The following is a 26,196-nucleotide window of genomic DNA, read 5'->3' on the forward strand; positions in this document are numbered from 1 at the left end:
GTGCATGGTTTTTATTAGGATTAGCCTCAGTTATTTAATTTTAACATTAGATTAAATATTTCCTCATGCATGTTACTGATGTAACTGAGTTACTTGGTAGTGAGTTAATTCGGTACTTGATTTTGCCAACAAAGCCTCTCCAGTAAGTTCGGTCTGCACCATCCTCAATACAATAAGCCCCAACTTCATTGGTGTAGTCGTAATTATTACAGTGTGGAAACGCTTACCGGTACCATCGTCTCAGAAAATCACAGCTCGCCTTTCTCTGTCTTCCATCCATTCCTTCTCTGCTCTTAATTTTCCTATGTCTCTTGGCACCTGGTCCTGCCACCTTAGCCGACGTCGTCCTAATGGTTGTCTTCCCCGAGGAAGATTTCACCATTTTTAGCATTGAATCTTATTCTCTTCTCTTCCAGCCCATATCAGTCTCCTACTTTCTATCGGGGATATTATGTCTCGGTTTCTGTATAGATTTGCTTTAGTTATTTGTTTGTCCTTATTCTCCAGTCACCATTTTATTTTCTTGGTCTTCAACAGACAATTATTTTTTTTCTCGGTTCTTTGTCAGATTTTCTTCTTCCCTTGAAATCAAAGTGCATCCTATGAAATCTATCGCTTTTAATCCCTCCCATAGCCTATACTAATCCCACTGTAACGGTTTGACAGGCAGTGAAGAAGACACTTACACGGGGCCTAGTACGGCTGACAACTCCCAGAGTCACTCGCACCCCGCCGCAGCCCCACCAGTGATACCAGACGAGCTGGAACCACATCAGCTGGCCCGGCTACAGGATCTCAAGGAGTCTGACGCATAATTCCTACGTCAATAATCCTGCACATACTTTCCACATGTCAGTTCAGTTTTTGTTGTCATTGATCATAAAGAGTCAGGTAAATGGGAGTTTACAAGCTAAAAGTCAGCATCCACTTGTTTGGTAGCTGCATTGAAAAAAGCTTTGAAAAAAGTTGACTCTATTAATGACGTTACAAGCTTCTCACTCGCATTTGAGCAAACCCGATTGTAATCTAAGTGTACTCACAGTTACTTGTGAATAAGAGACAAGTTGGTCCTGATGATGTTAGAGGAATTGGTTATTGGCAGGGGTTGTAATTTGTCTTCTAAAGCAAGTTATTAAAAAACATAAAATAGAAAACGGAAAGAGTGGGTGTAACTGTGGGTAGGGCGTTGCGGTGTATGGTGCATCAAATACATTATCAAAAGAGCTGATTGTTTCTACTTGGCTACTAAGCGAGTGGAAAGTTTCATGTATACTCAACAACTAGCACACTCGCGGACTCACTGGTTTCTTACTCACTGACCTGTAGCTTGTAAACATTCTCCGAACTTGAACCTTAATATTTACATCTGGGTAGATAGTGGTTACAGAGCTTGCCTTTTAATAAAATATTGTAAGTTTGAGAGAAAAGATTAAGTACCTATTTTGTTGGTTCAAAGTTGGATCTGGATTACGCGTCAATTCATTAAAGAATCAGCTGGTTTTAGCCTGCAACAAAGATACAACAATAAACTTTTTACAATCGTAGTTTATTCTAATTTGTGTTAAAATACACCTTACCAGCTTTTCCATCTTAAAAAAAAAACAAGCAATAAATTTGATTTTGAGTAACAGTCTACTCATAAAAAGTTCCAGTATACTATATAGTTTAAAAAAATCATCCTTTGTCAAATAATTTTACAAATTTATGTTTTGAAAGATGCTTTTGCAATGTGAGATCCAAGTACCCAAGTAAGGCATATTTTGCCAAATATGAATAAGAATATTAATAACTAACTATGATTGTGAGTTAAGAGATGATGTAATAGTACTTGTAAAGGTAAGAAATATATTGAATTGAAAAAATTACACTTTAAAAGCTAAACTTTAACCATACAATTACTTTGTTACTACTGTGATTTTTACAAGTTCATCCCCAATTAATTAAATATGTGCTAATTTCCACTGTCATCTGCAATGTCATATTAACATTGTTAAAAGCAAAGGGAATATTCTTGTTTAGTTTGTCGATAAAGCTAGTAGGTTTATCAGTGTGGTTTTAACGCGTTGTATGTAATTGACCAGCAGATTTAGGTTGTTTGAATGTACTATGTTAGTGATGTTTAAATATTGTAACTGTTATGTGAATATTTCTCATCAGTTGTATACTAAATCAGACAATTTGTTGAAATAGTTTATAACTTTATAAAATATGAGACTTTAAGTTCCGAATCAATCTCTGTTATTTGTTTTGATCGTTTATAGTAATTATACGTTTGGGTAAATATTCCTGTTTTAACATCATAACTTTACATCTACAGTAAAATTTTACTAGTAACTTTGTTGCATTTTTTACATTGAGGTTTGTTTTCTCCCGGGAAGTAAAACACTTCAACCTATTCCGTGCATTCAGTATATTTAAAGGACTTTAATTTCCATACTATAATGAATATAACCTTTATGACATTTGACTTAACCCCCTAAACGCTGTTTTTGCAACGGATTTGTCATATTTTGGTTTGTGAACTTCAAACTCTGGTTGGATTGAGTATTAAAAGTTCCAAAACTATTTTACATCCAAATTCAAAAATATTTTTGAAACTATACTTCAGAGTTGACAATGTCTAATCAATCCTAACAATATTTCTCATATCTGTGAAGTTGTTAGTTGATGTTTATGTATTATTATGTAACAATCTGTTGACTTTTATCTTGTTATACCTGTCTTTCAGCACAAATACATTGTTAATTTTCTTGTTGTGAGATACTTTACTAGTTGTTATTCTAAAAACACTGAGTTTGTTTTTATACCAACCCGATCTGCACAGCATCTGTACATAAATAAATGGTAGAACGTTGGTAACTGAATTGTATTGTAATTTGACAACAATTTATTATTAAATGGAATTTTTAATCTTATAAACATTTTTTGCTAAACACACTCAAGTAAAACATTTTTCGTATGTAAATGCAATTTGAAAAGAATATAATTCCTTCAGTAACAGATTTTTTTATAAGGTAGAGTAAGTAAGTAAATACATTGTAAAGTTCAGTATTTGTTTGAATTTTACAATGACTAAATAAATTGTTTTGTTACTCTCTGTAAAAATACAGCAATTAATCGAAACTAGACAATATAACGTAAGTCATTTTATAACAAAATGTTTTAGCTTATGTTGAACAAATACTGGTCTGGTCCGATTGTAAGCTTGACCGATGTTTTGGTGGTTTTCTATTGTACGCTTGAGGCCTAATGCTATAGTCAAATCGATCCTGGTGTAATTCTTCGTTTTATCATATTGTACTAGAAGTTGAATCTATTCCGAATAAACATTACCTAGCGAAACTTTATTGAATTATTTGTAAGTGTTTATGTTTATATTTGTAAATTGTAAATAATGTAATTTGTAGGTATCAATCTGTCAAAAAATAACTGTTACGTACTGCGGTTTTAATGTAGTTTCATTTTAAACAATGAATTTCTTATAAATCAACGATATTTAGGTTTTTTATGTACAAAATCGTCTACAATAGACTAGTTATGTTTCCATTCACAGTACTAAGTAGCAATATGTTTTACTACTATTTTCGATATGAGTTGTTACAGAATTGTTTGGATTTAACATAATCGAACACGTTGTTAGACGATATACTAGCCTGTAACTGTAATGTAAGATATGTACATATCCAGTAATGTAGGTTATGTGTTTTGTGTTAAGTGTCTCCTGAGCAAGAGGTGCCTTCTCTCACTTCTCCTAGTTCTATGTTACTGCTACGGTTGTAATTGAAACTTGATACTGTTGTTCCGGTTGAAACTGTGGTTGCAGTGTCCAATACGGTTGAAACTGTGGCTGTAGTTGTTAATACATTTAAAACTGTGGTTGCAGTTGCCAATGCAGTTGAAACTGTGGTTGCAGTTCCATTTGCTGCTGCGGTTGCAGTTAAAGCTTTGATTGCAGTTGAAACTGTGGTTGCAGTTCCATTTGCTGCTGCGGTTGTAGTTAAAACTTTGATTGCAGCTGCTGATGCAGTTGAAACTGTTGTTACAATAGCTAACTCGGTTGAAACTCTGTGGTTGCAGTTCTAATCGCTGCTGCGGCTGCAATTAAAACTGTGATTGCAGTTGTATAACGGTTGAAATCGTACTTGCAGTTGCTGTTACAGTTGAAACTGTGGCTGTATTTGTGAATGCAGTTGAAACTGTTTGAAGTTGCAGCTACTGTTGATGAGGTTGCTACCGTAGCAATTATAGTTGATTATGAGGATAAAACTGTCGTTGAAGATTTGCACCTGCAGTTTAAGTCACGTTTGTAACTACTGTTACAGCAGCTGCAAATATTCTTGTGGTTGCTTTGTTTTGCCAAGATGCATGGAATGTAGGAGGAAGACCTGACTAAATGATGATCACTCGGTCTGTTCCACCTCCCTTATTCCAACTACTACTCCCTTATTTTGCAACTACAGTTAAACCTCTGGTTGCTGAAGCAGCTACTATTGTTGCAACTACAGTTTGTGACACGGTTGCAACTAATGTTACAACTGCAATTGCTGTTGCAGCACAGTGACAATTAATTGCAACACTTGACAAGTTAGCAAACATTCTTAAACACTATTGGTTACTAGCAGTATTGGATAGACTCGCTCTATCTTTTCCTGGATGGTTCTGAACATCACATTTCTACTTATTTCTTATCTCGATTTCAAAAATGTGAGTGTTAAGTGTTTAGCCCGGACACTGTGTATACATCTACACTAATTGGTCTTTTGCCTCTCAAATACTATGACGAAAGATTGTTATGCTCTTTTGAGAATTTTGTACATTAAAAGTATCCCACACTTTCTAATTTTGTGATTTCATAATATTTTTCAGTTCATAACATGAGATTAGTATTTTTATTCACTTTTTATAACTTTATTGCGTTATTACCTGATCCTTATGTTTCCTTTAAGTTACATAACATTTAACTAATATTTCAAAGGTAATTTTATTTGTTTTTCAAAATTTTGTTGCAAGAAATAACTCATTATAAAAACCGTATGAACTCTAAAATATGCTGTACAATTTTTCAATCTGAGCTTAATTTTTGACCTGACCACGATATGAATGACAACACAAATTTTACAATGAACAGACAGATTTAAGTTTGTTGAAATATTCTTAAAGTGTGACAAAATCCAATTTGTTTACAAGTACTGAGTTCAAGAGACAAGCTCATCAAGTACAAGATTCAGCAGTGCTTTAGAATTCAACTCCATCAAGTAATAAATTGGTACACAATTGTGGGGATGACACAATTAATTGTATAAAATTAAATCTTAATATCGTGATCACTAGCCAAGTCCTATCTTTATGATTTTAGTAACATATTTTGACATCTAGGTATAAGGATTTACTTGTGGTATAAACTGTTACGATTGGTTTGACTTGTGTACATGGAGTGCAGCCAACAGGTTTGAACTGCCTTGTTAATGATGGAACCTTTATTTCTGTACGAGATATTTATGTTCAAAATTAAACTGGAGTCAATAATCAAACTGCTTTATGGAGTATGTCTGAAGCACTCTTTTATCCAATCCAAAATTTAAATGTGATGTAAACGATCAGGTGGTCGTTGAGATGGTAGAGGAGGCCTCGTGCTAGCGCATAGAGTGACTAACCTAGCTAAGCTTGGCAATACCTTTAGTTCACCTTAGCATACGGTACTCAGGTTCTAAAATATTTTCATATTGTTTCACAAACTGTTTTGTTGATGTAAAAATCCTATACACATGAGTTTTATTTATACCAAAGATATGTACGTACGGTACAGAAACAATTTTGTAATTCTGTTTTGGCGTATGCCTTTATTAAAGAAGTATACTACAGTGTTGTTTATTTGTTACCTCCAAATTAGTGTTGTTCAGTTTTGGGTTTTTATCCTATCCTCCCTACTAATATTATAAATGAGAAAGTTTGGATGTATGTTTGTGACAAGTAAACGTGAAAACTACTGGTCGGATTGGGCTGAAATTTGGGGTGATGATAGCTCACATTCCCGATTAACATATAGGCATATTGTTATCTCAAAACTCCTTTCAGGCTCCGCCCTAGTGGCTCTGGAGTTTCCCATGTAAACCTTATGGGTATTCAAATTTTAAAAGGAATTAATTGATTCTGTCAGCTGATTTAGAGTATAACTGCAATAAGCATTTTCGCAAACACCGTACGAAGAACGGGTATTCTGCTAGTTTATGCCAATTTAAAAAAAAAATGTTGTGTGAGCCAGTCAAAGATTGCGCTAGTGTCTTTTGTACCTTATTTTTCGTTACTGACATAGTTGCTGGGTCACAACAGTTGCTATAGCTCATAATAAGTCATTCCATCAGTTTGACTTGGTAAAAACCATCATGTAATCGGCAGAAATCAGTAGGCCTAATTTAGGTCAGCGCAATCTGTAGGTGGCTCACATCAACTAAGACAAATTTAATTAAAAACCTGGCTACAACTTTAACATGGGGATGGAAGTTGTATTAATAGTCAAAGATTATATATAGAGATATTATTTAGCTATGGCACTGTACCTTGGTAAGCAAGTGCTGTGTCTCGGAGTAACGGGGGTGCAGTATCGCATTGTCGTGGTATTATGATTGGGAAATTACTGGGATTTGGTTAGAAAAGAAACTGAGAGGGGCAAAGGTAAATGCAAAACAGATTGTGAATCTGGCTATTGCTATTAGATAACGAATAACTTACCCAAGAGCTTCAACAACAATATAATAGATAAAAATACTTTTTAAAAATGCCACGTTTTTAAACGCACTAAAAAGTAGAAAATAATTTATAAATAGATTGAGAGAATAAATACTTGTAAGATTTAAAATGAAAAACGAGGGGTGCGTTGCGTGCTAATTTACAATTAACTTCACAAATTGAAATATTATGATCTATTGCATGCGCCCCACGTTTTTCGTTAATTATTTTCTACTTTTTAGTGCGTTTATTTTTAACAGTATTTTTATTTATAAATTATTTTCTACTTTTTAGTCTTAAATATGTTAAATCTATTTTACATGGCCTGTTACACAACCGAAACCTTATTATCTGTAATCAGATGTTTTATCTTACTTTGAAATGGTTGTTTTATATTTTTACAAATCTCAGGAGCAGAAGCTGTAAACTGCCAAATTTAAGTAAAGGGTGTCCCAGTAAGAACGCCGGATTTGAGGAGCGTCTTATCCTTATCTGTATTTCAATATAAATTCCCAAATTATCAGCAATGTTATCAGTATTAGGTCCCATTTGTAGTCATGAATCGCTACACGACGGAACAACGCGTGGTCATAGTTAAAGTGCACTACAAGCACGGAAGCTGCGCACTATTTACGGCCGGGACAATGCACCAAATGATCCATCTGTCCGAAGATTGATTTCTAAGTTCGAATAAATTGGCTCAGTTCTATTCCAAGGGTATTTAAAGTCGTTTGTTTTCGCCAATAATCCTCAACCAATCCAAGACTTGAAGGAGGAAATGATTCGTGCCATTAATGGAATTCAACAGGAAGTGTAAGAAAAAATGACGGAAAACTTTGTCAAGAGATGTCGGGCCTGTCAGTATTTGGCAGGTTGACACTTACAAGACATAATACTCAATTACTAATCGGAGATACTATGCTTTAAGATTCATGTTTCATATTGTAAATTTAGCATGAATATATGGTTTGTTAACATTTCAAATCCGGCGTTCTTATTGGGACACCCTTTATTTACAGCTGACTAAATTAATTGATATTACATTCTTTCAAAATGTAAAAATGGAAAATTTGGAAGCCCATTGGGTTTAGCCCAAGGGAAATATGAAAATAAAATGATACACAGATACAGCATTGCATTGTCATCCATTTGTGAGCTATGTTTCAAGTCTCTAGCTCATCAGGATGAATCTAGTTTAACATCGATATCTCCTATTGGCTGAAAATGAATGCTAGGGCTAGGTGAGTGAAGAATGGAGTGAAGTTGATTTGTGCAGCTTTGTAACTAAAGATCCTTCCTGTTTCTTCAGCCAGGACCATTTGGAAAAAAATGTCCTTGCACACAATTATTGAGAAAAACAGTCTCCATAGTATAGTTTCAAATAATCAAAAAGCTATACTGACTTGTTTAGGAATGAGCTGGAAACCTTAAAAAAACTTTTAAAAAGATTACCAAATATAGAGTGTCTGTTATTTGTCATTTACATAGCCTCTACTACACAATTTCTCATTGGAGGAATAAGGAGGAGTGCAGACCATTGTTCTTGGCCTAAAAGTGATCCCGCCCTGATGATTATAGGCTTTGCTGAATTTGAAATGTTTGTGTGGTGCTATAAAAAAGGTAAAGCATTTCCTATTTTTTCAAATTACATCATTGTTTTTTAGTGCTATTATAGATTTCTCACCCTATTGTAAAATCTGAGATTTTTATTGAATAATTATTAATTTCTTGTGGATGTCATGTTGGTGATGATTGAGGATCCTGATGTTGATTGAATGTGTTTCTCTTATTTTAATGTAGGTTTTGTGATTGTTGTGCTCTACTTTTTGACTTACAACCAGAGAGGAGCTAGCTCCTAATGAAAAGATTTGCTATATACATGTCACTGATTCTATTTCAAGCAAGATCTATTTCAAATTTAGACGACATTTGTCTTTGGGCTATCAATTAATAAAGTTAATGCTGTTTAACTATAAAGGGTTGATGATATGCTAGCTCTGAAGAGAATCAAAGAGACTGTGCTTGTGGTGTATCACACACTTGAAAGCTCTACGATATGGAATATAGCAGTTTGAGGGTCTGCGGCTCATACTAACTTGGAACGTGTTGTAATTGTCTCTTTGATACTCTGCAGAAAATTACGCATGATGCTGACTGGTTGGAAAATTGTAGTATAGCTTCTTTAAAGATGATGAGCTTGAGCTACTTACTGTAATCATCAGTCTTACCTAATGGAAACCATTGTTTTGGCCTAAACCAATGAATCTCAAGGGGCATGAAGAAGTGTGTATAGCTATGCAACGAGAATAATATAATTAACTAGCTGTAACCCGCGGGCTTTGCCCCGTTTAACTTCTTAATTTTCAAGATGATCTCGTTCGCATGGCTCAATCACGTCCTTGAAGTTCGTTCGCTACGCTCACTCACCTTTAGGTTGGAGCTCGTTCGCTACGCTCACTTGCCTTCAGGTACTTGTAACTTGTAATTTCCATTAGATTTGCATTGGGCGATCAGCTGATTTACTAATAATATTAGTTTAGTACTTTATTATGAAATAGGCCCCAGGTTGAAGTTCGTTCGCTATGCTCACTCACCTTTTGGTTGCAAATTAGCTGTTGTCATAAATGTAAAAGAAATAATAGTGCTGCACCCTGTAGGTAATCCTCCTTGTAACTTTAATGCTATTGAACATCATAGAACAGAACCAACTTGTTTAATTGAAACAGCTGTTAAGATTCATTAATTCCATTTCTCATAAGGTTAACATGGGAAACTCCAGTTCCAGAGCCACTGGGGCGGAGCCGATTGGACGGATCACGAAATTCATGGTGTATAAACCTATTCCATGAAATTCTACACGTATGTATCAAGTTTCGTGGCAATCGGTTCAGCGGTGTCTGAGTTTATCACTGTCAAATATAAATAAATATCCTCTTTTATACTTATAGACTACAATAACCTCCCTGCTCATCGCCTTGGACTCTTCGAACATATAAGCCTACCTATGCCGGGCCAAGATTCGTTCAAAATTCTGCCAGGAGAGCTGAAAGATGACAACCCTTGAACTCTTGTTGCACAAGGCGGGGATTGAAAGCTTGCCTCACCCGATGGTTCTACAAGATGCCATTCACAGAGTAGAAGAATTTATTGCCTGGCAGAGTCATTGTATTTGTCATTTATTTCACCTTATATTGTATAATATTTTATTGACACCATTAACATTTAAAAATTTCGAATAAATAGAAACTCTGTCTCTGATACTTAAGGCTGATTGGCTGATAAATCTAAAAGGAATTATGTTCAATAATCCATGATTTTGATTACCGGTATACCGTATTCGTTTCTAGGCTAATCTAAAAAATGATGCCAAAGAGATTGTAGATCCATAATAGAGCCATTTATGTAGACTACATTTTAGGATAACTTTACTGAAAACTGTATCCTCTTCTCTTTCATTATTGGATGCCAGTTCAAAACAGTATAATTGCCAAATAGGATATTTTAGTACTTCACTTATTTTAAACTATTTCGTATCGTACATCAAACGTGACATATTGGTTATACTATAAAACCAATGGTCATGACACTACTGTCTATTTTGTACTTTATGTATCTCTTCACTCAACTACATCACGTGGACAGAGCAAGTGGACCAGCTGATTAGCAGTAGAACAAGTTTATTTTGGTTTTGGTAAAGCGCTTTCAAGCTTTGAGGGGTTCGTTCGTTGACGTTGGGATTGGGTACGGTTGTCTTGTCTGTCGAGTGTTCTGAGATTTGTTGACATGACATTGTAAATCCAAGTAAAGTAATGTTTATGGTATTTTTGACAGTGAGCCAAGCACCATGATGGTGTTGTAGTTTAGTCGAGGTCGAAGTTGTGGGTCGTTTCAATTAGGGGATGCAAACTATTTCAGTGAACTTGTCAAGTGTTTGATATATGACCGCCCCATATTATGATCATGCCTTGTCTTTGAAAATATTTGCTCGTTGTCAAAAACGTCTTAAATTTGTATACACTTACAATTATTATTTTTGTACGCCAGAAGTAATTAAAGGGGTGAATATCATGGAATGATGTAGGGTGTATTGCACGGAGAACACATGATTCTAAGCCGGCAGATTTCAATCAACAGTTTTATCGACACATGGTAAGTTATTTATTTTAGTTTAGTCATAATTGGACTGAGGGCTTACCTAAAAATAACAAATTCAAGAATTGCACGAAATGGTAACCTATAAGTAAGTTACCTCTTGTAGCCTAAGTTGTATTTAAGAGCAAAACTAAAGTACTACACATAAAATGGCTCTAACATGTTTTAGGTGATAGGTACTCAAAGAATAAGTTACCGTAATTCTATCATAATACATTAGCCTACTTCTGTTCTTGTGAGTAAACATAAGTTGGAGCTTACCTTATCAAAAGAGGTCTCCAAGGCCTCAGATGTAACTTAACACCTCAACTTAAGTCGTTTGAGCTATAGAACCTGCTTGCTTAGTGTCAGACTAAATGTGCTTAAAAAATGTCCTTTTAGGAAAAACAAATCTTTTTCTGATGATGTCACTTTCACTTCAGTAGGCTAAACACTGGCGTTAAATAATCATAGCCTACTAATTCCACATAAGTTACAATTGTTGTTTGGTGTTATAATGATGGTGATCAACGCAAAATCTTGTTTTCTTCTTCTTATTCACTGACAACCTACCTCTACGCACGTTCACTGAAATTGTGTTGTCCTCACAGGTGAATAGGCTACTTGCCAAGTTACCAAGTAGGCCCCTAGTACAGTAGTTGCATCCAGTCTGGGCGCACCGCCGCGGGGTGAAAGGGGGTTGTTTAATGCTCATTTCCAAAACCATCTGGCCCACACGGCTCTGGAGTTGTTCAGCTGTCTTCGTGGCTAGGCTTGGTGGATATGTGGGTGAAATGTATACAGGACGGCTAGTAGAGACGGAACCGCATGCGCAGACTGCTTGCGCCTACTGTACTTGTCTGTTTCATATTTTAAGCACTACTTACTTACTGCTGTTCTTCTCCTCTGCGGCCATCAAGGTTGGGGAGGCTTCAACTTAATTTTTTCTTTTTATTCATTTTCTTGTTTATCTTGTTTATGCGTTTCTGGTTAAAATATTGTCTTATTATATGTGTGTTCATCCAGGAGCTCTTTTAAATTGTAATAAGGGTGTGCAGTTTTTCAGTTGAGTAGAGAATTTTCTTGTGTTTTGAAAATTTTTAAGCCAGTTTCGTCGTAGGTTCTATAATTTTATCTCTCTATATGTTGGGGTTCTTGAAGTTTGTTCTAGTTTATGCCGTGATAGATTTAGTATGACCGGTATTCAACATACCTACAACTACAGTATATGCAACATGTCGGCTGATGTCAGGTACTTGCTTTTTTCACTCCTTGTTTATTGATCAGGGATTGCAAGTCAACTATGCTATATCCGTATTGATAAATACTAAAATGTGTCGTAAATAAATACCACCGCCACAGCAAACATGCAGACTAAGCAAACTTCGATTTGTCTGATTAGATTTTGACTAAAATAACTCCTTGAACATGTCAGATTTATTCCCCATCCAAATTAGGTTTAATGAATACTTAGATTTGCTTGTTACAAGGAAGGAAAAAAATATTTTTCATCACACTTTGATGTTTTTAGCCGTTTTACAAACTTTTATTGGGGGCCAAAAGCTACGTATTGCTGTCCATGCCAGCTGCCATCATCAATTGGGGACTGAGCAGATTTTTACATCCCTAGAGCCGAAAACTAACTGTTTGTTTATTTACTTAAATTTAAAACATTAACTTGTTATATGAAATATACAAGCAGTATCCATATGCATTGCAATAAACTTATTTGATCGTTACCGCAGCATAAGCAACTATTTATTGTTATTTTTGCTGATTCCTCAAAATATTTCACATAACCTTAAAGTTGTAGTTAGTGTGAATTAATATTGTGGGGAATAGTGGCAATAGGGTACAGTATAGTGTGGTGAAAAATAGCGTTCGTAGGCCTACCACGTGCCGAAATAGTTTTGCAGCTCTTGATCGTTTCAAGTTCTCGACTTCATCTTGAAGTTAAAAAACAATCTCAAGCCGGCAAAACCTCATTTTCAGCCCTAGGCACGAAATATTCTATTTCCTACAGTTACCTGACAAAGTGGGTCCTTGCACTGATTATATTGCACGCAAAGTACCTAATTGCTGCATTTACGTTCTTTTTCCGCACTTGCTTTTTTGCCACACTCCAGTATTCCAACCAAACAACACAGAAGAGTGTACTTTTACTCGGCTCGTAATACATGTACACTCGGAAATAAGTTGGCAACACAAAGATACTACGAGTACGATCAGGTGGGGTAGGTAGCGTTTCCCATTATGCTCAACGCTTGGATTTAACCTAACCTAAAAACATGTTTTATAGTGTTTGTAAGACTAAATTTTTATATGTTTTATATTAATAGTAAACAAAATATAATGTGTAAAAAGTGCCTTTGCTGCACTTGAGAAAATCCACACACGCCTGCGGCTTGTGCGTTTCAAATATTTATCTCATGTGCATCAAAGTGCCACTTTCCACACTAGTTACACAAATAACTATTTCTTTATCATATGTTAAGGCCGGCCACACACAGAACCAGGCGGGTCGGGGCGCGACAGGGCACGACAAGACGCCCTTGGGCAAAATGCCCTGTCGCGCCCCGCCTTGCCTGGTTCTTTTTGTGGCCGGCCTAATAGTACAGCATGAAATAAATAAATTTGCCAAATTTGATAAAAACGTATCCATAAATAAGCAAACCAACAATTTTCATTTTCTCCATAAGAATAGCCTAACATGGGAATAAAGCAGATTTTTGGAATTTTCTCCATAGCCTAAATTCAATTGTACACCAATGCTTCGGTGTACAAAATTGTTTTTTTTTTAGCTCTGGTTGCAATACAAGTTGGGCATTTTTATGTTAAGGGTAAAAATATGAAATTTTTTTGAATATTTCAAAACCCCATAAAACACTGTTCTCATGACCCGATATTGTTGGTTCGCGAACTCATTTGAGTTTATGCCACCCTATACATTCATGCCAAATGACTTTATGGAATAGTGTTTTTGACCTCTGGAGACATCAAGATGAAAAAGTAAATCGGTCCAGGGTCTAGATCCTGCTATAGAACCTACGGTACCTAACAGATACTTCTCTATAGGATTTTTTTTTAAATACCTGTGGAAAAGAATCCAACTCAGCACAACAATAAATAAACTGATTACAGTGACAGAAACCTTGACCACATTGCTGGGCTGCACTGTGAACAAGTTTACTGATTAAAGAGGAAGGTTGTGTTGTTGTTATTGGTATAAGGCAATTACAAAAATATTCAACAATAAAAAAATGGAAACCCAACCAAAGTTGCATGTTTAACAATTTGTTTAGAATTAAATGATGAGGACGTATCAAAAGATGAAAGGTAATACAGTTTTAATAGAAGGAATTAATTGATACCGCCAAAAAGGCCAACTCCAAAAATAAAATATAAGGTACCTATCTTATTAAAATTCACGTTTCTAGCCCTCGAGATGTTGGACATAAGTAACTCCCGTCAGAGCTTAAAACCATGTAATGAATTGACATAATTTGTTGAGCTGTGATGGGAATTAAGTGATTTAGTCTTATATTAAAATATCTAGTCTAAGTCTCTTATATAATACGCTGAAAGAAAGTGACAAAAAATTTCCCATGAAAAAATTATGAAAAAATACAGCTGATAAAAAAAGAACAAAAATCAACTTTGCAATGGTATTTGAAGCAATATTGAGGGGATGTGCAAGTCTTTGATAAATATTCTGTATTCAGTGGGCTAGGAAATAATTCTAATCTGTTAACGAACTTGTTTGGAATCGAACAAGCAACCTTCAGAATCGATGGCGAGCACTACAACCATGGCTACCCCTAATTTCAATCATTTACCTCTAGAAGAAGAATGTGCTGATAATGTATTATTATTATTCCTTATATGTACCACTGTACTGTAGAAATTAGGCTGCATATTCTTGTATGGTATATTTGTCATATCTATTCGGCCCACCGGTACTTGTTGAATTTTTTGAAACAGTATTACAGGGAAAACCAATAAAATTTTGTTATTTAGTTTGGTTGCCAACTTACTTTTTTATGTGATGAGTGGATAAAAGCTAATGAATGTTTAGCTCTCTTACAATTCTGCAATGCATTGATTAGGCCTACATTATCATTCTATAAAATATAATTTTAGTATATTTCCAATGAAACCCTTTTCAGGAAAAAGGGTACTTTCCTGTTAAAGGGAACAATCATTATTATCGATGATTTTTTTTTATATATCGATTTTTTTTCCTTTACGATAACAAATTGACAGCTAATATTTAGGCTAAAATATAGTCTATTATATGGAAAGAAATGAATCTGTTCTAAGCTAACCTAACATAACTAACCAAACTTGCTGTACCATTTAAAAATTATGTTTGATAACAGAAAAGACGAGTGGGGAATATTAAATTGAGTTTTTAAATGTTACAGCAAGTTTGGTTAGTTTTAGCGAATTTCCCTAAAGGGAAGTAGCTATTACCGTAGGTCTCATGGTAAGACCTAGGCCCAGGACTGATTTACTTTTTTCATTTTGATGTCCCCAGAGGCCAAAAACACCATTAGTTCAAATTTATATATATAATATATATATATATATATGTCCATCCGCACGATAACTTGAGTAATTTTTGTCCGATTTTGATAAAATTTGGTTTGAAGGTGTAAGGTGGGATAAACTTGAATATTTTGTATATTGTATATTGTATATTGAATATTTTGTTGTAAAAATAGGTTTGTTCCATTTTTGACCCTAAAAACACAAAATTTCACAATTTCTTTCTAAACCATTTTGTAGAGCTTAAAAAACAAATAAATTAGTATATTGAAGCGTTATTATGCGCCTAATTGTTATAGATAAAATTTAAAAAAATTGTAATTTTAAAATTCCTATGTTAATTCTTATGGAGTATAAGTCAACTGTTGTAGTTTGCTTGTTTATGAACATATTTTGGTAAAATTTGGAAAATAAATTATATTTCTTACTAAACTACAGTACCTTTTAACATTTTACATTAAAAAAAACTTTTTTACCCTCCCTGTTGCAGCAAACCTAAGTACCTACTCGTTAAACTAATTCTGTTTAAATAGGGAACAAATGTGATATTTTTAAGGAGACATTTTAGTGTAAATCCAATCAGGCAAATGGAAATTTGCTAAGTCTGCAGGTTTGGTGCGGCGGGGGTATTGTTAGGTTAGTTTAGAACAGTTTTATTTCAATATTTTTAAAAAAATTTTGATTGTCGATTCTGAACAATATTTATTTATCGTAGTTGTCAGCTGATAGGCTAAGTTTCAATTTGTTAATATCGATATATCGAGAAAAAAATCATCGATAATAATGAATGTTCCCTTTAACAGGAAAGTACCGGAAAAAGCCTACTTGTACATCAAACACTAAACTCACTAAACAGGACAAACAGGTGATATTTATAGAAACTCCATTAGTGGCAGATATGCCTAGCTACGAGTATGTGTCCCTGCGGGGGAGTGAAGGTATATTTCTATTTACAAATCTTTTTGTGACATAGTTAGATGATAGCTGCCAAGCAGTTGTTGTGGAGGGGGGAGGGTTAACAGCTGGTTAACAAAGATGCAACAGACCCCTTCTCTCAAGAACACTTATTTCAGCCCTTACTCTTACAAACAGAATGTTTTAGCTTGTTAGCTACAGTAGTTTAAAATCTGTAATTTTGTTTGCAATGTAAAACTACGGTAAATCTGTTTCTATGTTAAGTGATTTTACTAAAATACTTTTTAACCTTTTGTACCCTACTTCATGTAGGCCTACTATTTTATAAAATATTTAAAAAATGTTAAATTTGAGGAGGAGCAGCTTTGAGTATTTAACACTGGTAGTTTCTTCGGATGTTCCAGGTTTAGCTTGACTAACACATTTATTATTAGATGTGAAGATTCCAAAGTTTTAAGACTACCGGTAAGTAAGTAGGGACTCCCGTTATTTTCTGGAACCTCTTGTATTTTTGCCATACTAATTGAAATTCCACTTTATTCATCTATTCCGTTTTGTTTTGCCCTCTGAGCTTTTGTCTCTTTTCAAATTTCTGTTCTAAAATTAGGCTACTTAATTTGTTATTTTGGTAAGTTATAGGTCCTTTTTTAGCACTTCATATCAAATATTTTTAATTTAAATGTTACAAATTGTACTGTTATGTATTGAAAATCTGTATTTGGGAAGCAACCTTATCTGCCCATTAAATTTAAGGCATATTTTCTATCCAGACATTATATTGACCCTAAATACTGTAGTAAGGTCAGCTTTAGGAGGTCATTCAAGCTGTACTATGAAGTAAAAATATTCTAACTATTATTGGTGAACTGTCTGTATTAAAAATATCTTTCCACTTAAAAGATCACTATAAATTATAAACATTAATAATAGTCTTCAAATAATTATTTTTAAACCCTTTTTGTGGGATAAATTTACGTGGAAAATACCATGATGAACGATGTAAAATACCTCAAGTGACATAATTTCCCTTGTCACTGCCCACCATCAAAGGGACCCTCAAGCATTTAGATTGTTTCTGTTAAAAGCTTTTCTAAAACATCTTTCAGCACTTTGTATGTACTATACACTGTCTCTGTTGTGCTAATTTTGTCACGTTAATTGTGTTTTGCTTGCTTAGCTCAACAATTATTATTTTTAAGTGTAAAAATGTTAAAGATGTATGATAATTATTTAAATATGTCCATTTTATCTATTGGAATTTATAACAACGTTGGAAACTTTCTATGGTTTATTATAAAAGCCATAAAATTCAAAATATAAGTAGCCTAGGTAATTTTTTAAAGTAAAATATTTTCTCATATTTTTGGAAAATATATGGTCTTAGAAGTTAAAAATAAAACCTGGAGAAATTGTTTTTGGAGTGCCTTAAGTATGATTATAATTATAGGCCTATCAATGAAGCAATCAGATGTAAATAACATCCATACACACAGACACATACACTTGCCTTACAAAAAAAATCTTTAAAAATTCATTGTTTATTCAAAAATACCATTTCTGAAAAAAAAATATATATTTGTCAAAATCACTACATTTGCTATATAATAAGGAAGAACAAGTAAACAAGAAGGAGTCTCTGGATTTTCTTGTCTAGAGCAAAATAACTGCCAGTTATTTGGTGTGTATTCAACTTTGTTATTTTACTGTCTAGTCATTATAATAAGTGAAGGAAACTCTATTTAATTTTATTTTTAATCAGTTTAATTTAACAGTGTGGCTAGAGACAGGAAGATTTAATGTGTGAGAGCAAGTAGCAGGTGCTAAGCAGTAAAACAATAGTAGTGATATTACATGAGTCACAAAGGACAGCTCTAATTGCCTCCATTCATTGTTTCCATCTAGATCCTTAGCTAATTAGGTGTCTGATGTAGTACATAGTTGTGTAATGAGATTAAAATACAGTAATACTTTTGCAAAAATACCTTTAAGACTGCATATACAATTTCTTAAAATTATTCATTGGTTAATGATATATGAGACATTCAACTTAGTTTTAAATATACAATCAGTATAAATAATATTGATTCAATAAGAATTTAGGTTTATGCTAAAATTAATGAAAATTGCAGTTTGGGTCACACTTTTCAAAAGCCTACAATGAAATCAAAATTTGTGTACGGTATATTTGATGACGATATATCTAATAAACTAGTTATCTAGATCTGAATGAATTTTTTTTTATTGTGTTATCAATTCAAAAAGGAAAAAAAAAGTTATCTTCGTATTTGTCAACTATAACTTAACAGTTGTCTTATGAGTAGAAAAGTAATTAAATTTTCTGCCTTAAATAATAATTTTGATTTTATACTTACATTTTTACATAAAAATATATTTTTTTAAATGTTAATGACATTTAGGGGAAACCAGTCAAAAAATTGGATTTTGTGTTTTAAAACCCCCTCTCTGTGGTGATAATTCCTGTGGTCTCAGACCAAGATCTTACCACAATGACCATAAAATAGTTTCTTCTTCTTCACCCCAAGTTAACTGGCTAAAAACACAAAGTTTAAAATATTCACAGTTAGGGATAATGTAGGTTTCTCTAAAATTGTAGTGCAACTTTATTTGTCAATGTGAATACAAACGTCTATTTATCAGGAATACAAAATTAAACTATTACAATGAAAGAGTAAATAACCTCTTTCAAAGCTTGATTTATTATATATATTGAAAAAAATGCAATATTTTATGTATGGGAACTAGGAAATCCGACTATTTAAACACTTTTCGTCATACTGCAGCAAAAACAGCCGTTTTTAATGCATTCGTTGCGGGTCTAAACACAGAAAACATACACTTGTGGTCTAAAGTAGCATTTTTAAAACTCTCTTGGGAGTAAAAATTAGATGTTGTAATAAAGTAAACGGTTGTAAATTTCGATTGTGACAATCATATCGATCGAAATTATTTATCTGATTTATTAGGTAAGGACCTATAAGGTAAGGTTGGTAAGGTTAGGCCTATTGTTGTCGATTGCTCGACATATCGATGGCATGACAACACAAACGTAATAGACGAAATAATTGAATCACATACTGAAGAGCTGCTTATTTGCATTAGCAGAATTGAAAACAAGCTGGAAGTCGTTTTGAGAGGATATCTTTACTTACAAATTATTTCGTTTTCTAGATTAGTTTTTGTTTATTAAAGATGCAATATGACGAAAAATATAGTTCACCACACGGGCAAAAAGTGACTTAACCCTCGCTCATTCTCCGGTAAAACTTGACCTCGGATCAAAAAGAGTCACTTTAGGACCTTAGTGATGAAATATACTATTTCTTTATTCTATGGTTCATATCAACTCTGTTCAAAATAAAATGTCGGTGAATAAAATATTTGTTCCACAATAAAATAGTTAAAACGGTACAGAACGTGAGTTATATACAATATGTGTTAGAGGAGAGCGAGTATATTTTAAGATAGAGCATGCGGAATATTACAAATATTTTACCTTCCCAAGAGCGCGACTGCTTGTTTCTCAACATATTCTGTTGGCATCTACAACAATATTTTTTACAACTGTTTTGCTAACTTTACAATATTGTGCAAATTAATTTAAGGATATAGGCTATTTAACTTGGTAATTTTAATGGCAACTCATTATTAGTTCTGAACAAATGTTACCAAAGATGGTATGAAATGAAATCTTGTTTCTCTCACAATATTCTTTCAAAAAAAATATCTTGTCGGGAAAAGTTTTTTGCAGCATTTTTAAGACACTGTAGCAAAAGTGTGTTCATTCTTAAATTCACTTATGTTTTTTTTATTCCTTTAAATATTTGTGTACATATTCTGTAAATACTTTGTTGGAATCAAGAGATAATTCATTCATTCATTCATTCTGATAAACATTTAGCATCCAGTCGGGGAATTTCAGACAGTCAACTCTCCAGCTTAGTTACATATGAATAAAGTGAATACAGTATGGGGTAACACCCTGTATGTTACATATTCAAGTGACCCACCAATGCGGGGATTATAGAGTAAATTTAATCCACCGTGGTTTATTAAAGGTTAATAATACAGTTGTGTGATACTTGTGAACTTGTTGGTGAAATTTATTTGGATTAATGTTAAAAACTTAAAACATTCCCTCAAAACTGTCACATTATTTCCTGTTTAAATACTGTAACATAAATTTTAATGAGCACCTAAGTTTGCTGCTACAGGGAAAGAAAAAGGTGTGTTTTAATTGAAATTTGATTGTATGAAATAAACAAATTTGTCAAATTCAATTAAAATCTATCCACAAACAAGCAAACTACAACAGTTTTCTTTTTCTTCATAAGAATAACATAGTAATTTTAATTTACACTTTTTTGGAATTTTCTACTTAACTGTTCTAGGCATACAACAATGCTTCAGTTTACTAAGTTATTTCTTTTTTAAGCTATTCAAAATGGTGGGAAGGGAAATTGGGAAAATTTATGTTTTGAGGGTCTAAAACGAGAAAACCCAATTTTTACCCCATAAATCCCCCCAAAAAACCCCGTTCCCATGGTCCGAGCATGCTGGTTGGCAAACTTGTTCAAATAAATGTAGGTTTACACGTTTGTCGAATTTAAATTAAATTTGTTTTCCCCGAATTATCGTGCTAAAGGACACATATATAAATTTGAATTTGAACGAATGGTGTTATTGATCTCTGGGGACCTCAAAACGAAAAAGGAATTCGGTCCCGGGTCCAGGTCTAACCATGAGACCTACGGTAGGCCTATAGCTTATTCCCTATATGGGTAATGCTCTAAAATGTAGCAATCTATTGTTTTCTGAGTATATTGAAGTAGGCATTAAAAGAAAAGCACTGCCGTGAGCAGATACTGTATTTCACTTGCTAACTTCTTAATAATCATAATTATTATTAATTTTACGGAGAGTAAATAAAAATACGTCTAATAACACTTGAAATGTGTCCTATTATTCTTTTCTTATCTAAATCTTAGTTACATTTATTTTTCTCCTCAAGTCCATGTAATTTGTTGTTTATTCGGATGTTCTTTCGGTCCATGGTATCTTCGACTTCTTCACCATGATAAAACTGTAGCTAAGTTTTTTTTATATAAACATGAATTTGACCCGAAAAAGTTAAACATGTTGTATAGTATTAGACCTATTAATCTATCGTTAATTCTTTTGTATGAAAATACGTTGAATAATAATAATTATTATAATCAAAAAGGCCTAGTTCTTGGTTTTTTATCGCGCAGCTAAAGATAATCCACGAGTTTCAGATAATACGTTCAAGTAGGCAAATTAGTGCTACTACTTCCAGATACAATATTTTGTTCAATGATTATTTCATACAAAATATAATTTGAACCTAAAACTGTAAACATATTGAATGGTAGCAGCCCTATTAATCTACCGTTTATAATCTTGCATTAAAATATACACGTCGAATAATATATTTAAAAGCAATAGTTCTAGTTTTTTATCGTTCTTTAGCCTAATAAACTGTAAGATACACAAGTTGTCCAATAAGCCGCCAGCTTATGTCTGGACACAGCTGTTTTCTACAATTATTACGTTTGTTCAGCACTTCTGTGTCCACAACTGGGCCCATCGTCAAGTGGTGTTATAGTGCCAGATGTTAGCAGTTTATAAAAAAATCCAAGCGTTGGTACAAAGTTATATTTATTCTGCTGAACAGCAGACTTGAAGAAATGTTGAATAGAATTTAATAAGTACTAAAAAGTATTGAAGGAAGAATGTTTTAAATTACATAATACATTTTACTTTTACCAGACATGTAAACTAACGAGACAGTAAACACAATAAAAGACTCTCAAAATAATCGACATTATTGTAGATATACATAAAAAGAATTGATAGAATGAAAATGCATAACAAGTTTTAAAATTTGAAAAATGTATATCATTCTCCGATTGGGCTTGTAAATCTTTATTTAGTAGTCTATATGTAAATATAAATAGAAAATGGATATAAATCGCAACACTTTGATAATTGATAATTGATTGATTGACTTATTTTACCTTATTCGTATTTAATTTGTTTAGGTCCGTTGCTTTTTAAAACCCAAGTCTTATAAAGAACCAGGTTGAACTATGCTATGAAGATGGAGTGCAGGGTTGGTTGTGATACCTTAGGTAAATAAATAGGTAAAAAATCTAACTTTGTAATACCTCACATTTTGTAAAAAAATTATAAAAAAAATTACTTTTGTTTGTATGGATTATAGTGAAGTTTTTCTATATTAACTAGAAATATTGATGTAATCAAATAAATGCTGTCATTTTTATTACTATCACTTGTTATACAAACGCATAATTAAAGCTGCAAAAACTATAATGTTATACTGCTACTTGATAAATAATGCTACACGTTTCATTCATGTACAATATTTTATACAATTTGTTATGTAAAATTGTTGTAAAATTACATAAAATGTCGTATCAGTAGCAGCAGCTCGTACATTGTATATTGGACATCATGTCGTGACGTTTAATAACAATATGTAAGCTCCATAGGCTGTACTGTTATAGAAGTTGTGTTTTCTTCGGTATAGGATTTATGGCGAAATTTTTTTTTAGCAAAAAAAACTAAAAACAATTGAACAAAAACCCTTCATAATCTACAAATAATTGAAATTTGTCAATGAACTTAATTTTTAATTTTTTTACTAAAACAACATTTAGGTATTCTAAATAAACAACATCAGGAAGATATAAGGTATTATATCCTTAGTTACAAGTTATGGTAATTTGGGTTTTGTTTTAATACTGAACAGCCATTTCGTCACCAAAGCGTAATTTAACGTTAGGTCATATTGTATATTTAGACAATCTACTAAGTTAAGTTAATGAAAAAAAAAAACTTTTAAAAGTATAATGTAAATTTTTAACTTTGCAGGAATAGAAATTTGCTCAACATTTTGGAAAATTCTTTTTTTGACTATTCCGTTTTTTGACTAAATTGTATGAAAAAAAATTACTTTGTTTTTAGCCAATATTTCTCCTTCTCTAGCGTTTGATTGTATAAGAACGCCATCTAACGTTATGTTATTGTACCTTATCAAAAATAAAGCTGTGTATGCAACTGGGCAAGTAAAGTTATTTTATTTACGAACTAATCGCTCAAAATGTTAGTATTTTCCCTCACCTTTGTCCAAACTATATTTTAAGTTTGTTCATCGTAAATAAAATACTCGTTATTACCTTTTAAAGTTTAGATGATGTTTATGTTCGATCTTGCAGTTGAGCGCACTTGTATCAAATAATTTAATCTTTCAAAACACATTTTAAATTATAAATATGTTTAAAATTAATTAGATTAGTGAAAATTAATTTTATTTGGGATGAAGATATAAACACTTTGACATGCAGTGAAAATACATTAACATTGAATAGTACAAGCACTTCATCCATGGTAATACGCTTGTCATATTGTAAAACCAGAACGACGGTTTTGACGTGTGTGTAGTGTTGGTGACGTTTGAGTGCGCTGAAAAAATTGTTCTCTCTTATTTTTGGATGGATTTTACGATCTACATTCCTATTTTTGCTACCAGAGAAAAGCTGTGTTTACAAATTGCTATTTAATTTACATTTGTTATACAACAAGAAACAAATAATACGCAACCTTTTACAACTGGGCGAACTGTCTATAAAATCATGTTCAGCACAAAAGAAGAGAAATTTATAAGTATGTATAGGGTGGACCAAAAAAATAGGGACAATTTTAAAATGTTATTACTCAGCTGTTATAAAGGCTGGAGAGTTCATTGATGCGACAAAAGAAAGTTTATTTGATGCCATTTAGTGTATCGTTACTATGGATCATCAATGGTTACCGCAACATCGTGCCTTTGTCATAGAGACTTTTTGAAGAATAATTTGACTTTCATTTCTACTCAACCTCAATTTCGTTTTCACTTCAACATTGGCCGTAATGGTGCAACCCCAAAGCGAAAAACTATTTAAAGTTGGGTAAGTAATTTCAAGAACACGTCTTCTGCACTCAAAGTCAAACCTAGTAAGATACCTTGGACTGTTCGAACGCCGGAAAACATTGAAATGGTTCGCGCGAGTGTCCTGCGTCGAGCGTCCAAAGCCAACCGTTTGCAAAACATTGCATTGAAATTTAAATTTGCATAGGTTTAATTTTGAGTACAAAAGCCGTGTTTAGGACATTGTTTACCCATCTTTGAGTAGTTTATTCGGTTTGGGGCTGCACCATTACGGTCAAAGTTGAAGTGAACACGAAATTGACGTTGAGTAGAAATGAAAGTCAAATTATTCTTCAAAAAAGGTCTCTATGACAAAGAAACGATGTTGTGGTAACCATTGATGATCCATAGTAACTATACACTAAATGGCATCAAATAAACTTTCTTTTGCCGCATCAATGAACTCTCCAGCCTTTATAACAGCTGAGTAATAACATTTTAAAATTGTCCCTGTTTTTTTGGTCCACCCTGTAGACACACGGTTGAAAATAAATTATAACAGTTGCGTACTCGTTGCACATAGAGTGTTCTACATATAAATCCAACAGATAAAATTGCTGTTCTTCGGATAATTCGAAAATATCAACAACTTGTTTTTCGTCCGTTCATGTTGAACAAATTTATCAGCAAATGTTACTAATATGTAATTTTCATAGTTGCTAAGAAGGAATCGCCTAACAGATTATGTAGCCTATGTAGCCTATGTTTATGGATATAACACACAGCTTTTCCTAATGTCCCTAATACATATTCTTAGTGTAGAATGTTGATAAAGATTAGTTTTTCTGGTTGCTAAAATACAATTAAGTTCTGATCCCAGGTTCACTCTGACGCGTTTCCTGTTTAAGGATCAGACAAACCAATCAATAGTCTCCCAATTAAGTTGCTACTCTAATCAAGAGCGTGAACATCAACATAATAAGTTATGTTCTGTAGACCACACATCATGATTGAATCTAGTAGTTTTATTGGAATAAAATCTTTGTTAGTTTTCAATTCGCGATATTTTATGCGTATTTGAAACACCTATCGATGCTTGAGACCATTCAGCGAATTTCTCTTTCGGGAAGCTGTTGTTGTATTCTTCCTCAGAAATAGGAATAAAAAATAATTTTTGTATATTAGGCCACCAGAATTTTCCAGAAGCTGAAGACATAAATTTAAATGATACTCCTTTTTAATGCTATGTACATGAAAATTATGCAAAACAAATTACATGTATGCATTTCCAGACCACTCAGATAACTCATTTTAAAAGCCATGATAGTTTACAGCATATGACAATTACACGTTCAAACTACTGTAGAATTTATCCTAACGGTATAGATAAACTTTGATCGCCATCAACGCACTCTATCGTACTGAACATGAAAAACCACCACAAGCTTCAGGTGAACACATGGTCAAGGGTTCGGAAGATTAGTTTTAAAATGGGAATTATTTTTGCAGAATCTAAAGTCAATCAATCTCGTACTTGAGATAAACAAAAATCAAAGCTTTGCCTTATAACATTATAATACAAATTGACATTCAAGATTTTTGGAAACCAAAAAATTATACCGAACTCAGTTAGTTGCGGGACTAAAAAAAAATTAATACAAACATACACAAATTAAATTGCTAAAAGATTACATTTTTATGACGTACATAGTGATTTTGTTTCACTAAATTTGCTTGTCGATTCGTTAAGACTGATTTTCAATAACACTGTGTTATAGGTTTGTAGAAGATACGTACATCGAAGTATTTATGACTATTGAATGTTTTGTTGAGTCTCCTAGAAGACTGTTTTAAGATCCTCCATGTAGGCCTACAGTTATACAGATTTTTTCACTAAATTTGCTTGT

The 26,196-nt window shown here is 33.2% G+C and overlaps 2 protein-coding genes across 3 annotated transcripts in view; both read left to right on the forward strand.

Annotated features, from left to right (window-relative positions):
• The window catches only part of LOC128994066 (protein nervous wreck-like), a 74,735-nt gene extending 68,874 nt beyond the window's left edge, over nucleotides 1–5,861 (forward strand). For both annotated transcript variants that reach the window (XM_054418293.1, XM_054418295.1), the window contains exon 24: nucleotides 667–5,861. In XM_054418293.1, coding sequence (XP_054274268.1) covers nucleotides 667–815 — 149 coding nt within the window. In that variant the 3' untranslated portion in view covers nucleotides 816–5,861. The remainder of the gene's footprint in view (nucleotides 1–666) is intronic.
• Nucleotides 5,862–10,765: 4,904 nt separating this feature from the next.
• LOC128994852 (alpha-1,3-mannosyl-glycoprotein 4-beta-N-acetylglucosaminyltransferase B-like) overlaps nucleotides 10,766–26,196 on the forward strand; it is a 98,925-nt gene continuing 83,494 nt past the window's right edge. Inside the window, exon 1 of the mRNA XM_054419665.1 lies at nucleotides 10,766–10,875. The gene's annotated coding sequence lies outside the window, so the exon portion shown is untranslated. The remainder of the gene's footprint in view (nucleotides 10,876–26,196) is intronic.

The sequence above is a fragment of the Macrosteles quadrilineatus genome, unplaced genomic scaffold, assembly GCF_028750875.1.
Source record: "Macrosteles quadrilineatus isolate MER2022 unplaced genomic scaffold, UCM_ALF_1.0 Scaffold_5__1_contigs__length_97177068, whole genome shotgun sequence".
NCBI classification, from domain to species: domain Eukaryota; kingdom Metazoa; phylum Arthropoda; class Insecta; order Hemiptera; family Cicadellidae; genus Macrosteles; species Macrosteles quadrilineatus.